Source organism: Kryptolebias marmoratus, linkage group LG13, assembly GCF_001649575.2.
Source record: "Kryptolebias marmoratus isolate JLee-2015 linkage group LG13, ASM164957v2, whole genome shotgun sequence".
Classification (NCBI taxonomy): Eukaryota; Metazoa; Chordata; class Actinopteri; order Cyprinodontiformes; family Rivulidae; genus Kryptolebias; species Kryptolebias marmoratus.
Window position 1 is genome coordinate 23,217,650 of NC_051442.1, and position 12,778 is coordinate 23,230,427.

Sequence of the window (12,778 nt, forward strand, 5' to 3'; positions counted from 1 at the left end):
CCCCCACCATCGGAGCCAACTCACCACCAGGTAGTGGTCGGTTGATAGCTCCCCCCTTTCTTCACCCGAGTGTCCAAAACATGCGGCTGCAGATCAGATGAAATGACAACAAAGTCGATCATTGAACTGCGACCTAGGGTGTCCTGGTGCCAAGAGCACATATGGACACCCTTATGTTTGAACATGGTGTACGTTATGGACAATCCATGACGAGCACAAGTGAAAGTCTTACAAAAAATAAACTTCAATCTGGACAAGTCACATAACAATATCTCATAAGATAGCTTTAACTTTAGTGTAATGATTTGAATTAACCTTTAATTTTGCGTATCAGGATTGAACTTTTGAGTTTATTTCAAACTTTGACAGAAGTAATTTTTGATTTCCTGTTTTCAGTGTTCCAGTATTTGAGTTGACGATCTTAAAATGAGCTGATTTATTGACTTCATTTTGATCAATTTTCTTAATGCTTCATCAGGCCCTCCAGCATTTTGCAGCCTTTTTATTTTTCTAATTTATTGCTTTGTAGCAGCTTTTCTAAAGAATTACGCTAAAAAAGGTAATGTTTTGATAATAAAAATTCAAGCTGAAGCTGCTAAATTTGATGTATGTTTGTTTTTTGTTGTTAATGAAGTAAGCATTTAAAGTCTAGTTGAATGGTTTAATGGAAGGAAGGATCAAAGGGGTCTAAGTACAGCTGATGGAGTTTTAGCTGTTTCATCCCAATCTTTGAAAATAATGTTATGTTCTCATACCATATTGTTGACTCCAAAAGGTAATTACTTTCTGAAAGGTTCCTAAAAAATCCATCTAGTGGTTTTTGGGATATTTCGCTAGCAGACAAACAGCATCAACTCCAAATAGTTATTGGCAATTTAAAAAAAAAAAAAAAAGTCTTGCACAAGCAGCTAGTGCTCAGGATGTGTTGGGGATTCACCTCAGTGACTACCACATAATTTTAGGTTGAAATCTTTAGCCATTTTTGGGTTTTTAAAGTTGTGGCAAACAATCTGTTATTGTCTGCTTTCACCTTTCAGCAGCAGAAAATAATAAAAATGTTGAGCCATTCTAAACTTGAGCATAGAAAGCCTCACAATAAAGTGACTGAGTTTATGGAGCACTTTTCTACTACTGTTAACCCAATACAGTAAAACGCTTAACAATACATTTCTACATCAGACACAGTCACACTCAAACACAGCAGCACTATTTACTTCTGGACAGTGACATTTGGACTGCAGAAACCACTACAAGACCATCTCCAAGCAGCTGGATGTTCCTGTGACTCCAGCTGCACAGATTATTCAGAAGTTTAAGGTCCACAGGACTGGAGACAACCTCCCTGGATGTGGCTGCAGGAGGAAAACTGATGACAAATTGAAGAGACATGAATGGTAACCAAAAAGCTTCAAGGTCAAAGGCAAATTAAAGTTAAAAATCATCTGGACATTCTCAGGTCTTAAAATTATGTAAGTCTACAATAATTTAAGATGAACATTTGACATATCACATTGTGTCACTTATTTTACATTACATATTTCTATTTAATTGTTATTATTTTGTAGAAACTTGATTTTACTTTGACAAAAAAAAAAAAGTTATTATTTTTTTTGTCAAAAATGCTAATTTATATTGACCATGTCTGATTTATGACATCAATAAAAGCACAAAACATCCAAGGGGTGAAAACGTTTTATAGGCGTTGTACATCCAGTGATGACTTTCTGCGGGTTTGTCCAGTGGTTCATTAGATATTTCGCTAACAGACTGACAGACACTCCTTAAAAACTAAGCCTGCCATCACCCCTGACCCCAGCCCCAACTCAGTGACTGCTAGGTGCCCAGGTCCTGTGGCTGCTTTCGCATTTTGGCTTTTTTATTGTAAACAAAAAGAATGATATGATCTAAAATGTTATGTTGTTCCGTATTACATCGTTCTTTTGGTTTCAGTTTTATTTTCAAATCAAGAAAAGGATATCTGACCTTCATGTGGGTTGTTTTGCTGCATTTAGTGTAACACTGAAGGGATTGAGTTTGATCATTGTCCATGTAGACTGAGAGTCCTGAAAAGGTTTGTAAGGCTGCTGCATCAAACATTTGCAGTGGTTTCAGATTTTCCGGTCTCCAACGCAGACTGACCTTTTACATGTCTCCATGGTCCACCACCATCCCTCACAGTTCTGCTGGCATGCCAGATGGACTTTTGTATCATTGATCATATTTTACTGTTAGCAGTTGCTGGTTAGATATAATGCATGTTTGTATCACTGTTTTTGAGCATGTTAGTTTGAGGTAGTGTTGGAGCATATGTTTTGAACATAATTATGCAACGCTTGTGGATGTTTGCGTTATGCATGCATCATCTGGTGCACATCTGGAAAAAGGTTATTTAGGAATGCTTTAAACACAATCATTTTCACTTAAATCATATTAAATACACTAAATGTCATCATTAAACATCCCACCAGTCAAACAAAGCTGCAAAAATTTCAGGACATCAGTTGGTGTCAGCTTTAGCCAAGGAGCTTTAAATTCAGAATTTGCTGCAAAATTTACATTATTTCCTAAATTATTATTAGTTTTTGTTGCTGTTGTTGCATAAATTAAGAAGAGAAGCTAAACTCAAGATTTCAGTGTATAAGATGAAATGATATCTAATAACTCAAGATACAAACTGCATTCAGTGTACAGGAAAATCTGAAAAAGTACCAGAAGCCTGATGTTTGATTTGACTCTTAAGGTTTTTTTACATGACACATGAGTAACGTGTGCTTATTAACAGTTTTAAATGAAGAAAGTGTCAGTTCCTGTCATTTTTATCCAAATTTAATTGACAGCATGCCGTTTTCTCCTAACAAATTGCCTAAATGCTACATAAGTTACCTCTTGTGTTTGAAAGGTAATTTTTGAAATTGATATGATTTATTGTTTTCATTTGCCAAAATAACAAATTCATATTCTGACATTTTTACTGTATATCACACAGGAAGTCAAGAGGAGATGATTCTCTCATATGAACCTGTGTTACAGCAAGAAAGTAAGTCTGTCTTTAAAAAAAAGTGAAACAATATGAATAGAAATCTATTTCCATCTCCTGTGCCTCAGCCTGGTATTCACATATCAAATAGTGCTAATGTCTTTCTAATTATTAAGCAAAGTTTTTCAGAAATATTGCTTAGACAAACAATTTCTGCAAAGGCTGACAGAATCCGGTTGCCTACAAATCCAGAAAAGCACGAACAAATATTTTTCCTGTTTAGACCCAACTTCAAATTGGAAGCCTGCTGGTACGTTTATAATATTTAATAAAGCCTTATATAACATTGGGACAATGAGCAGTTAGTGAAATAATTTATTAAAGGGAAGTAAAATAAAGCCAACATTAACTAAGGGGAAGAACAAACTAAGCTGATATCTATTCTGGTTTTTGGATTTCTGTCTGAGAAAACTGCCTGTGGCACACTCACCACACCATGTACATGTACTTTCACCGGCCTCTTTATTAGGTCCACCTCTTCCATTACTTGTTAACACAAATAGCTAATCAGCTAATCAGCTATTTGGTGAAGACAACTTGCTGAGGTTTAAACCGAGCATCAGAATGGAGAAGAAATAGGATTTAAGGGACTTGGAATGTAGCATTGTTGTTTGTGTCAGACAGACTGGTCTGAGTGTCAGAAACTGCTGATCTACTGTGATTTTCGCTCACAACCTTTCCTGGGGTTTACAGAAAATGATCTAAAAAGGAGAGAATAGCCGCTGAGCGGCAGCCGTTTGGATGAAAATGCCTTGTTGATGTCAGGGGTCAGAGAAGAATGAGCGGACTGGTTGGAAAGAACAGTAGCTCAAATAACTTTTTGTTCCAATCATGGTCTGCAGAATGCCGTCTTTATTCACACAACACACAGATTGTGCAGCTTCAAAGCTTCGACAACAAGGCTGAGGAACAGCTTCTTCTCTGAAGCTGTGACGCTCAACAACTCAGCCCTTTAAGATGCATTTTGGACATTTAGGTGTTCAAGTCTTTATTTTTTTATTTTTAGCTGGCCTGAGAAATACATCATGCTCTTCTGTGTCTGACATGTGGATGAATGACAAGTAAATAATCTGAAATCTGAAAATGCATGTTTAGGTGTAGGCAAGGATGGAAATGTATTAACATTTTAGTGATATTTACTATATCAATATGAAAAACAAACAAAATAGCAAATGTAATGGGAATTAGAAACAAATGATAAAAAACCACTAAGTCTGTATTGTTTCTTCCAGTTAACTATGCCAGACCTGTTATAATCCTCGGACCAATGAAGGACAGAATCAATGAAGATCTGATATCGGAGTTCCCAGACAAGTTCAGCTTCTGTGTCCCTCGTAAGTAATCAGCAGAGCAGGAACTGAATATTCACAAACAGCAGGTAGTATTTGGACATTCAATATTTAAATTATTACACATTGCATGCTTTATACCAAGTTTTAATCTGATGCCAATGTGGTAAATATTAATATTTACCAACACTGTCATCATCATTATAACTAGGGATCAGGGCCGTAGCTAGACTTTAAAAAATACTGAGGTCAACCACTCATTATCCCCCTGCACATCAGTTACAATGAAGACCAAAACTTAATTAAAATAGAAGCATTTATTTAAAACAAGTGACTTGAATGTGTATATGACGTGTGTGTTTGTAAATTCATGGGGCCCGATGTCATCTTAAGCAACAGAGGACTCAGGGCACAACCATGATGACTCACTGAAATTACATGAATTAATTTATATGAATGTTGATTTTTCATGTTGCACAAACACATTCAGAACACAAGATTTTAGCATAAATTTTACCTTTTTATCAAATACCAGTGAGGTGTTGTAGTTTTGGAGCTGGACCAGTTCTAGTGTGGTCCGGATGTAAAAAATAAAAGTGCTAAAATCCCCCTTTATTGAGGTTTCACAAATTAGATTAAGGTTTCACAGATCACATACTTGGTTTTAAATGTTCTGCAATCAGTGCAGAATAATTTGGTTCAGGTTTGAAGTGTCTAGGTGTTGTAGTTTTTTAACTAGAGTAGATTAAAGATGCTGAAGTGGTAGTGAAAAATTAGGTGGAATTGCCCTTTAGCCATTTTCCGAATCGGAAGCTGCAATCGGAACCAACTTCAGCTTCGTGGAATTGAAGGAGAATATTTTTAGCAATTTACCTCGGTTGTGTTTCACCATAAGTGGCGCTCTTCTTCTTCTGGTTTTTCTTTGGTTTTCTTCTTCGTAGACATTGAGTTTTGCTGCAGCTGCACACAGTTGCAGCGCCTCCTACAGTAAACTGGTGGAACTACGCAGAGAACCACACTGTTCAAAAGCGTTGTTTTGATTATTTTTTTTTATAATATACACAGCAGAAAACTACTGATGTCCGGACCTCGGTGTCCTCAATGGTAGCTACGGCCCTGCTAGGGATGTCCTTATCAAGATTTTTTTCTGTTCCCAATACGATTCGATACCAAGTCTCAATCCGATGCTTGCATAATTTAGTATTTTTTACAGATTACATATACATTAAAGTTTTTAAAAGCAGAAAAACAGAAATCTTGCCTATTGTTTGCAAAACTTACCACTCAGTCCTTGAAGGTCAAAACAATCAAAGTGTGTATGAAAGATAAATACCTACAGAAACATTAAAAATGAACAGTTTTGGTTTTAATTTACCAGTTTCATGAGTTTTTAAACTATCTGGCATGAAGCTGTCCTCAGGAACCAATACACAAACACACACACAAACTCACCACAATAGCTTAAACTTTTTTATCTTTTACAAGCTGAAAAATAAATAATGTGCTAGGTTCAAACTGAGACTATAGAAAGTGAGATAAAGATGGTAAGGTAAAAATTTTATCTCACTGTTATTTATGTCACTATTACCTATAAATCACTGAGACGTAAACAACAACAAACTCAAGTGAAAGCTTCTTTTTTAATGTAAAAAAGACAGCTGAAGTTATTCATATTCATTAGGGACATAAACATAATTAAAAGAAAATTGTTTGTATTTTTGTTTTGTTTTTTTGGTTTGTTTGTTGGATTGCAGTATTTATATCCCACCTTATTTAACCTCATCCTAATAGATGATTTCATTTATCTGTGATGTTTTAGATCATATAACTCATTTTTTTGTTTTGCATGCTTTGATTTTTCCATCTTTTTTTATTTCAATTTACCCTTGACACCACAAAAAGCTGCTAGCAGATCAGGGTACCAAGGTAAGTGAAACATTTTTTTTTTAAATAATTTCTCCTCCCAAAACAAAACTGATTTCTAATAAAGTTTGATAAAGTGCCACAAAAGGTGACACCTGTAACTTGTAAAAATTTTTGCACCTTTGTATAACAAACACAAGTTCATAATTATTTTTAGTACTTTCACTGATCAGTTTGATTAGTTTCGGAAATTTTTTTATCAAATTCCAAACCAAAAGTTAGCTATACAGTCAAGTTTACTGAGAGCATCTTCAACAACATGTAGTGTATTCACTTTTCTACATTTTGTCCCGTCACAATCGTGAACTTCAAAGTATTTTATTGGGATTTTATATGAAAGACCAACACAAAGTAGCACAAATATTTTTTAAATTTATTTTTTAAAAAGAAATCTGAAAACTATGGAGTACATTTGTATTTAGCCCCCTGACTCAATACTTTGTAGAACCACCTTTTGCTGCAATTCCAGTGGCATTTTTGGGGGGCGGTTTCTCCACCAGCTTTGTACATCTAGGTAGTAAGATTTTCACCAATTGTTTTTGCAAAACAGCTCAAGCTTAGTCAGAACAGCTTTTCTAGAGTTACCATTGGCTTCTTGGCTGCTTCTTAGATTAATGTTCTTGCCCAGCCTGTCAGTTTAGGTAAATAGCAATGTCTCAGTAGGTTTGCAGTCATGCTGAACTCTTTTGATTTTCAGATGATAGATTGAACAGAGATCTCTAAGATGTTCAAAACTTGGGATCTAACTCAACTCCAGGTGGTGATCAGTTGACAGCTCTGCCTCTCTTTTTACTCAAGTGTCCAAGACTTAGGGATGCAGGTCTGATGATACAATTACAAAACCAATCATTGACCACTGGCCTTTGGTGACCTGGTACACCTATGGACCACCCTATGCTTGAACATGGTGTTCATTATGAACAGCTCATGCCAACCACAAAAGTCCAGAAACAGAACACCACAGGTTCAGATCAAGAAGGCCATTCCTCCAAATCACTCCTCTCCAGGTGACACCATCATTGCCCACATGGGCATTGAGTCAGACATTGAGTCGAGGCTCAGCCACCAGGCTCTTGCTGGTAAGCTCCCCTCCAGGTGGTGCCCCAGTTTCCTTATTTCTGGACGAGGTGTCCTGACAAGTTAGATGTTTATTCATCAAGTATTTTGATAGTCTGTCCCCTTCACCGAGCCTTATTTGCCATGGGGCTGATGCTTCAGACAACATAGCCCCAGGATCATGTGGGTACTTTGGCTTTTTTCTCTTTGCCCAAGATGTCCACTACAAAACTCTGCTGCTTGTGTGGGGTCATGTCAGTTCAGTAGGAGGTCCTATGTAGAGGATCAGGACAGATTGCTTTTCAGGATACAAAACGTATTTGAGTACAAGGGGTCCAGACTACCTTTGAAGGTGGTTTGAGAGAAAATATTTTTAATGCACATTAAGGGAGTTCAGACTCTTATTTAGTGCTATTGGACTGAATAGTGAAAAACCTTTGTAAACAACATATCTGACAACCTCAATGTTTTGGTGTGCTCAGCTGCATATCCTCCTGCTGTGATGTTTCAGTGTAAGAGTAGATCTTATGCTGTGAACAAAATTTTAATTGGCTAAACCAGTATCTCACTGGGCAGCGATTATCAGGAACGAGTTGGCAAATGCCATTTATGGAGTACCAAAAACGTCTTGAATCATTTGCCGTGGTTACGAATTTCTTTGCATGAGTGGTTTACAGTCTTATCATTTGAATTAAGTTAAAAAAAAATTTGCAACAGTTTTTTCTCTTAAAATAGAGTTGTTACTGGCATATCAAACCTTTAAGAGCCTTAGAGCAGTATTTTGACAACTGCTAGGGTGCTCTCCTCTGGCAGAAAACATCTGAGGCTACAGCCTTGAATTTCCAGCTGTCAAATTCAATTCAATAAATTGTATTTATTGAAAAACTGGTCCAAATCTGCCTTTTTTCATGTCAAAAGTGTACTCTAATAGATCAAATAATGGGGATGGCTACAAAGGTGGGTACAAAATGAGTTGAGGTGAGTGGGGAACAGAATGTTTTAGGCTGTTGTACATCATTTATGCACAACATTATGCTGGGAACAAAAGAATGTGTACAACCATGAACACAGTTTAGCAAGTTGTGGACATGTAAAGAAGCAGAGTTTTTTTTTTTTTAAATGGCCACAAAATGTGGCTACATGGCTCATTAGTCACTTGGTTGTAAACACACAGAATTCAGCAAGACAACAGAAAATTAGCCTATTTGCTTGCATTTGAGTTTCCAACTAGTCTCCAACCATTGCAACAAAGTAAGGTATCACCTTCAGTGATTTCTAAAATGGATTGTGCACATCAATCTTTTATTCACTCAGCAGCCTAACTAATACAATTACATCAATATTTTTTATTATTTTCTTTTTAATTGTGTTGAAAGTGGTCACCTAATTTCCCACCTTTGGTGAATTAGTTAGCTGTGCCAGGTTAACCAAAATACAAAGTGATTTTGGTGAAGATGGAGCCTCTGGGTTGTTTTGTCGTCCTTGTTTACTTTGGTCATAGTTGTTTGTGATGATAATACATTGGAAAGAACTGTTCTGGCAATATTAAAAATTGATACTGCATATGCTGACAAAAGCAATAATGTTTTTGCTTGTGTTTGTTTATCTGTAGCATTAGCAAAATATCTGAGGATCCACTAGACAGACTTTGAAAGAGCTCTAAAAGTAATCATTAGATGTATAACTGGTCAACCCCACTCAAGTTGGCTGCCACAGCTAAGGGACCTTAGCAAACAGAAAAGTGTCCAACTCAGTTTTACAGATAATGAGCTAATGTTGTTGTGGTAGTAGTTAGGGGTATAACAAAACTCATCTTGATGATATTGTCACAATATTTTTAAGAAAAAAAAAAAAAGCTCATACTCACCTGACTGGCCAACATCAAAAACCTGATCAAAGGCCAACCTTTGTCATGGCGGTGCCCAAGTGTCTGACCCACATGCAGAAAAATTCAACAGTAGTTTCTTTTCTTTTAAAAAGATTTATTCTCTCAAATTGTTTGTGAATCAAAACAGACCCCTCTGGGAAACAGGATATGGTGGCTCAGGAGTCAGCAATCCCTTGGAGAAAGAACACAGGGTTAGGTGACTTGGCTTCTCAACAGGTGGTTGGTTAGGTAGGAGGTTAGGCTTACAGGTGTTGAGGTTAAGTCCCATCCAGGGAGGGAATTAACTGCAGGCTCTGAGGAGATCTGAACTCACAGGTGGCGTCAGATGATGTCTTTCCAGGAACAAAAACAACAAAGTGGAGAAGAGCGGTGGAGAGTGGACAGGGTTCGATCAGCGGAGCAATCAGGCAATTGTTTAATCCAGGCATGAACTAGACACGGATCTCCAAGCTGGAGCCAACTGGGAGCTGGGTGACCTAGGAGGAATCAAAAACACAGAGGATCAAAATGCAGCAAGGTACTAGGCGAGTTTCTGCAACTAGGGCTTGAAGTACCACATAGGGCTAACACTCAGGCACTGAAGAGACGTCAGCAAGCTCCTTATATGCAGCTCCGCTGATGAGACCAAATGGGCTCCAGGTGTTACTGATAATTGCCCAGCCGCTCTCCAGAAAGCTCCTGGACGCCACCTGGTGGACAAAACTCAGAATACGCTCCCAGAACCAGAACACTTTTATCAATATTTTCTTTAAAAAATTGCTGTTTTTCAGATTTCTTGTGTCAAAATGTTCATAACCAAATGTAAACTTCACATTTTGTCAGTATATGTGATTTATCCATCAGAACAAACAGTTTACTGGAAATATATCAATTAAAAAAAATTATTAATTGTTTAAGTTTTCATTTTCTATCACTTTTTTTAAATTGTCTTCTAATAAAAACATTTTACCAAAAGTCTTCAAAACCGCTCCAAAAAAAAAAAACATAGATGAAAATTCAAATAGCTGCTAAAATTTCACCTTAAATTTACAAGAAAAAAAACTAAAATTATCTGGATAAAATAACTTCAGACTTTGTAGCTGTGAAAACTACATAGGAGTTAGTCTGATAGTCTGAGTCGTAGAAAAGTATTAATGAAGGTGGATATTGTATTAGTAGTATTATTTTCTGTCACCTTTCAGCACAAGATGATCTTGAACTAAAACTCTGGCATGAAAGGTGGTGGGTGTTATGCAATCCTTCATTGAATGCTAGGCCTTTAATTTTATTATAAAGAAAATTAAGCAAAAAAATTGCACTAATTATATAGCATGCTAAGATTTATTTTTTCTTCTTTTTCCACAAGATACCACAAGGCCAAGGAGGAGCTTTGAGGTTGATGGGCAGGACTACCACTTTGTAATGTCCAGAGAACAGATGGAGAAAGACATCCAGGAGCACAAGTTCATCGAGGCGGGGCAGTATAATGATAATTTGTATGGAACGAGTCTTCAGTCTGTGAAATATGTAGCTGAGAGGGTGAGTGTACTTACTGTACCACAAGGAAACTTGAAACTTAAATTTAAAAATGTGAAGTCATCATGCAGTACTTTTCATTGTCCAGCTGCTGGGATTTGAACTTGAAATTAGAGAGCACACAAAAGGCTAAATACAGTTTAGCCAAAATATGAATATATTATGGTTCTGTAAACTACAGCTCCTCTAAATGTGTGTCTCTTGTCTCAGGGTAAACACTGTATTCTGGATGTGTCAGGAAATGCCATCAAACGACTCCAAGTAGCACAACTGTATCCCATTGCCATCTTGATAAAACCAAAGTCTGTTGATTCATTAATGTAAGTATTTGTTCTTTGCTACCATTAACACAAGTTTTTGTTTCTTTACATATGTTTATTTTCCACTAGCCCACATATTTATATACATTTATGTTTTCATTCAATTTTATTCTAAATTCTAATGAATTGGAGTCATGTTCCTGCCAATCAACTTTTTGTTCTGATGCATATGATTTTTTTTTATTAATAACTTTATTGTCTTTGACTTATGGAAGATCAGATGAGCTATTATTAGGTACACAGATACGACACATACTGTGTCTGACAGTGGGCAGTTTCGGGACAATACAATGCTACTAACTTATTTTTGTGACAGTTAACTTTTATCATACATAATGTTAAAATCAAACATTAATGTGTTCATGTTTTATTGCTTACTAACAACAATCACTGACATAAGTTTCACATTTCTGTGACAGTGGACTCCTAACCAGTCACCAGTACAGTAGAGAGCAGAAACTTCATTAGATACATGTTAGAACTTCATGTTCAACTGTAAAGACATCATTCTGAGTGGAAAACTGAACCATAAAGTGAATATAACAACAGTAAATTCAATTTGGTTAACAACCCAAATTTTGAAAAAGCTGGGACATTGTGTAAATGTGAATAAAAATAGAATGCAGTGATTAGTAAATGTCATAATTCCATATTTTATTTACAATGAAAGAAAGTAAACTTATCAAATGTTGAATCTAAGAAATAGTACTATTTTTAGGAAAAAATAAGACGATTTTGAATTTGATGGATAGATTTTAAAAAGTTGTTCCAGGTCCATGTTTTCCTCTGTAAAGCATCTCCTCTTCTTTAAACAACCATCTGTAAACATCCAGGAACTGAGGAGAGCAGCTGCTGGGGGTTTTAGAGGGAATGTTGTCCCATTCTTGTCTGATGGAGGATTCTAGCTGTTCAACAGTCCTGGGTCTTCTTTGCTGGATTTTTTGATTCATGATACATGAAATGTTTTCAGTTGGTGAGAGGTCTGGACTGCAGGCAGGTCAGCTCAGCTCCTGGACTCTTCTACTACAGAGCTGCTGGAATGGATGCAGTTTATGGTTTATTATTATCTTGCTGAAATATGCAAGGCCTTCCCTAAAAAAAAGACTATCTGGATGAGAGCATATGTTGTTCTAAAACATGTATGTACTTTTCTGCATTGACAATGCCTTTCCAGATGTATAAACTGCACGTCAGAGGCATTATTGCACCCCAACACCATCATAGAGGCAGCCTTTTGAACTGTGCACTGAAAACAGGCCAGATGTTTTCTCTTCTTTAATATGGAGGAATGTGGCTTTTTTAGTTCCCCCAAAAAATTTCAAGTTTTGATTTGTCTGTCCACAGAACAGTTTTACATTGTGTCTCAGTTAGGGCTGGGCGATAAATTGATTTTATCGATTAATTCGAATTTTCTCTTTATAAAGATTTAATTTTGGGAAAATCTGGATTTTTTTAGTCCTCCGAGTGCACTCTTTGGGGCTTCCGTAGTTCGGAATTCACTTCACCCCGCCCCGCCCGTCCCTCAAGACGCACACGACACAACAATATTCAATTCAGTTCAAATTCAATTCAAAACTACTTTATTAATCCCAAAGGGAAATTAAATGTTGACGTAGCTCATTTAAATCAAGGAGTTATTATAGATGGTGATGGCTGTGGGCAGGAATGATCTCCTGTAGCGGTCCGTTTTACAGCTAATCTGAAGAAGCCTTTGACTAAAGAGACTCTGTTTTCCGATGACGGTCTCGTG

The 12,778-nt window shown here is 36.6% G+C and overlaps 1 protein-coding gene across 13 annotated transcripts in view; it reads left to right on the plus strand.

The window, feature by feature from the left end:
• Positions 1-12,778, plus strand: part of dlg2 (discs, large homolog 2 (Drosophila)) — a 104,758-nt gene that overhangs the window by 67,129 nt on the left and 24,851 nt on the right. For 10 of the 13 annotated variants that reach the window (XM_017435120.3, XM_017435125.3, XM_017435126.3 and 7 more), the window contains 5 exons: positions 2,987-3,037; positions 4,270-4,371; positions 6,229-6,252; positions 10,539-10,711; positions 10,919-11,028. In XM_017435120.3, the coding sequence (XP_017290609.1) occupies positions 2,987-3,037; positions 4,270-4,371; positions 6,229-6,252; positions 10,539-10,711; positions 10,919-11,028 (460 nt within the window). The remainder of the gene's footprint in view (positions 1-2,986; positions 3,038-4,269; positions 4,372-6,228; positions 6,253-10,538; positions 10,712-10,918; positions 11,029-12,778) is intronic. The other 3 variants (XM_017435124.3, XM_017435127.3, XM_037979148.1) reach the window with 1 other exon arrangement.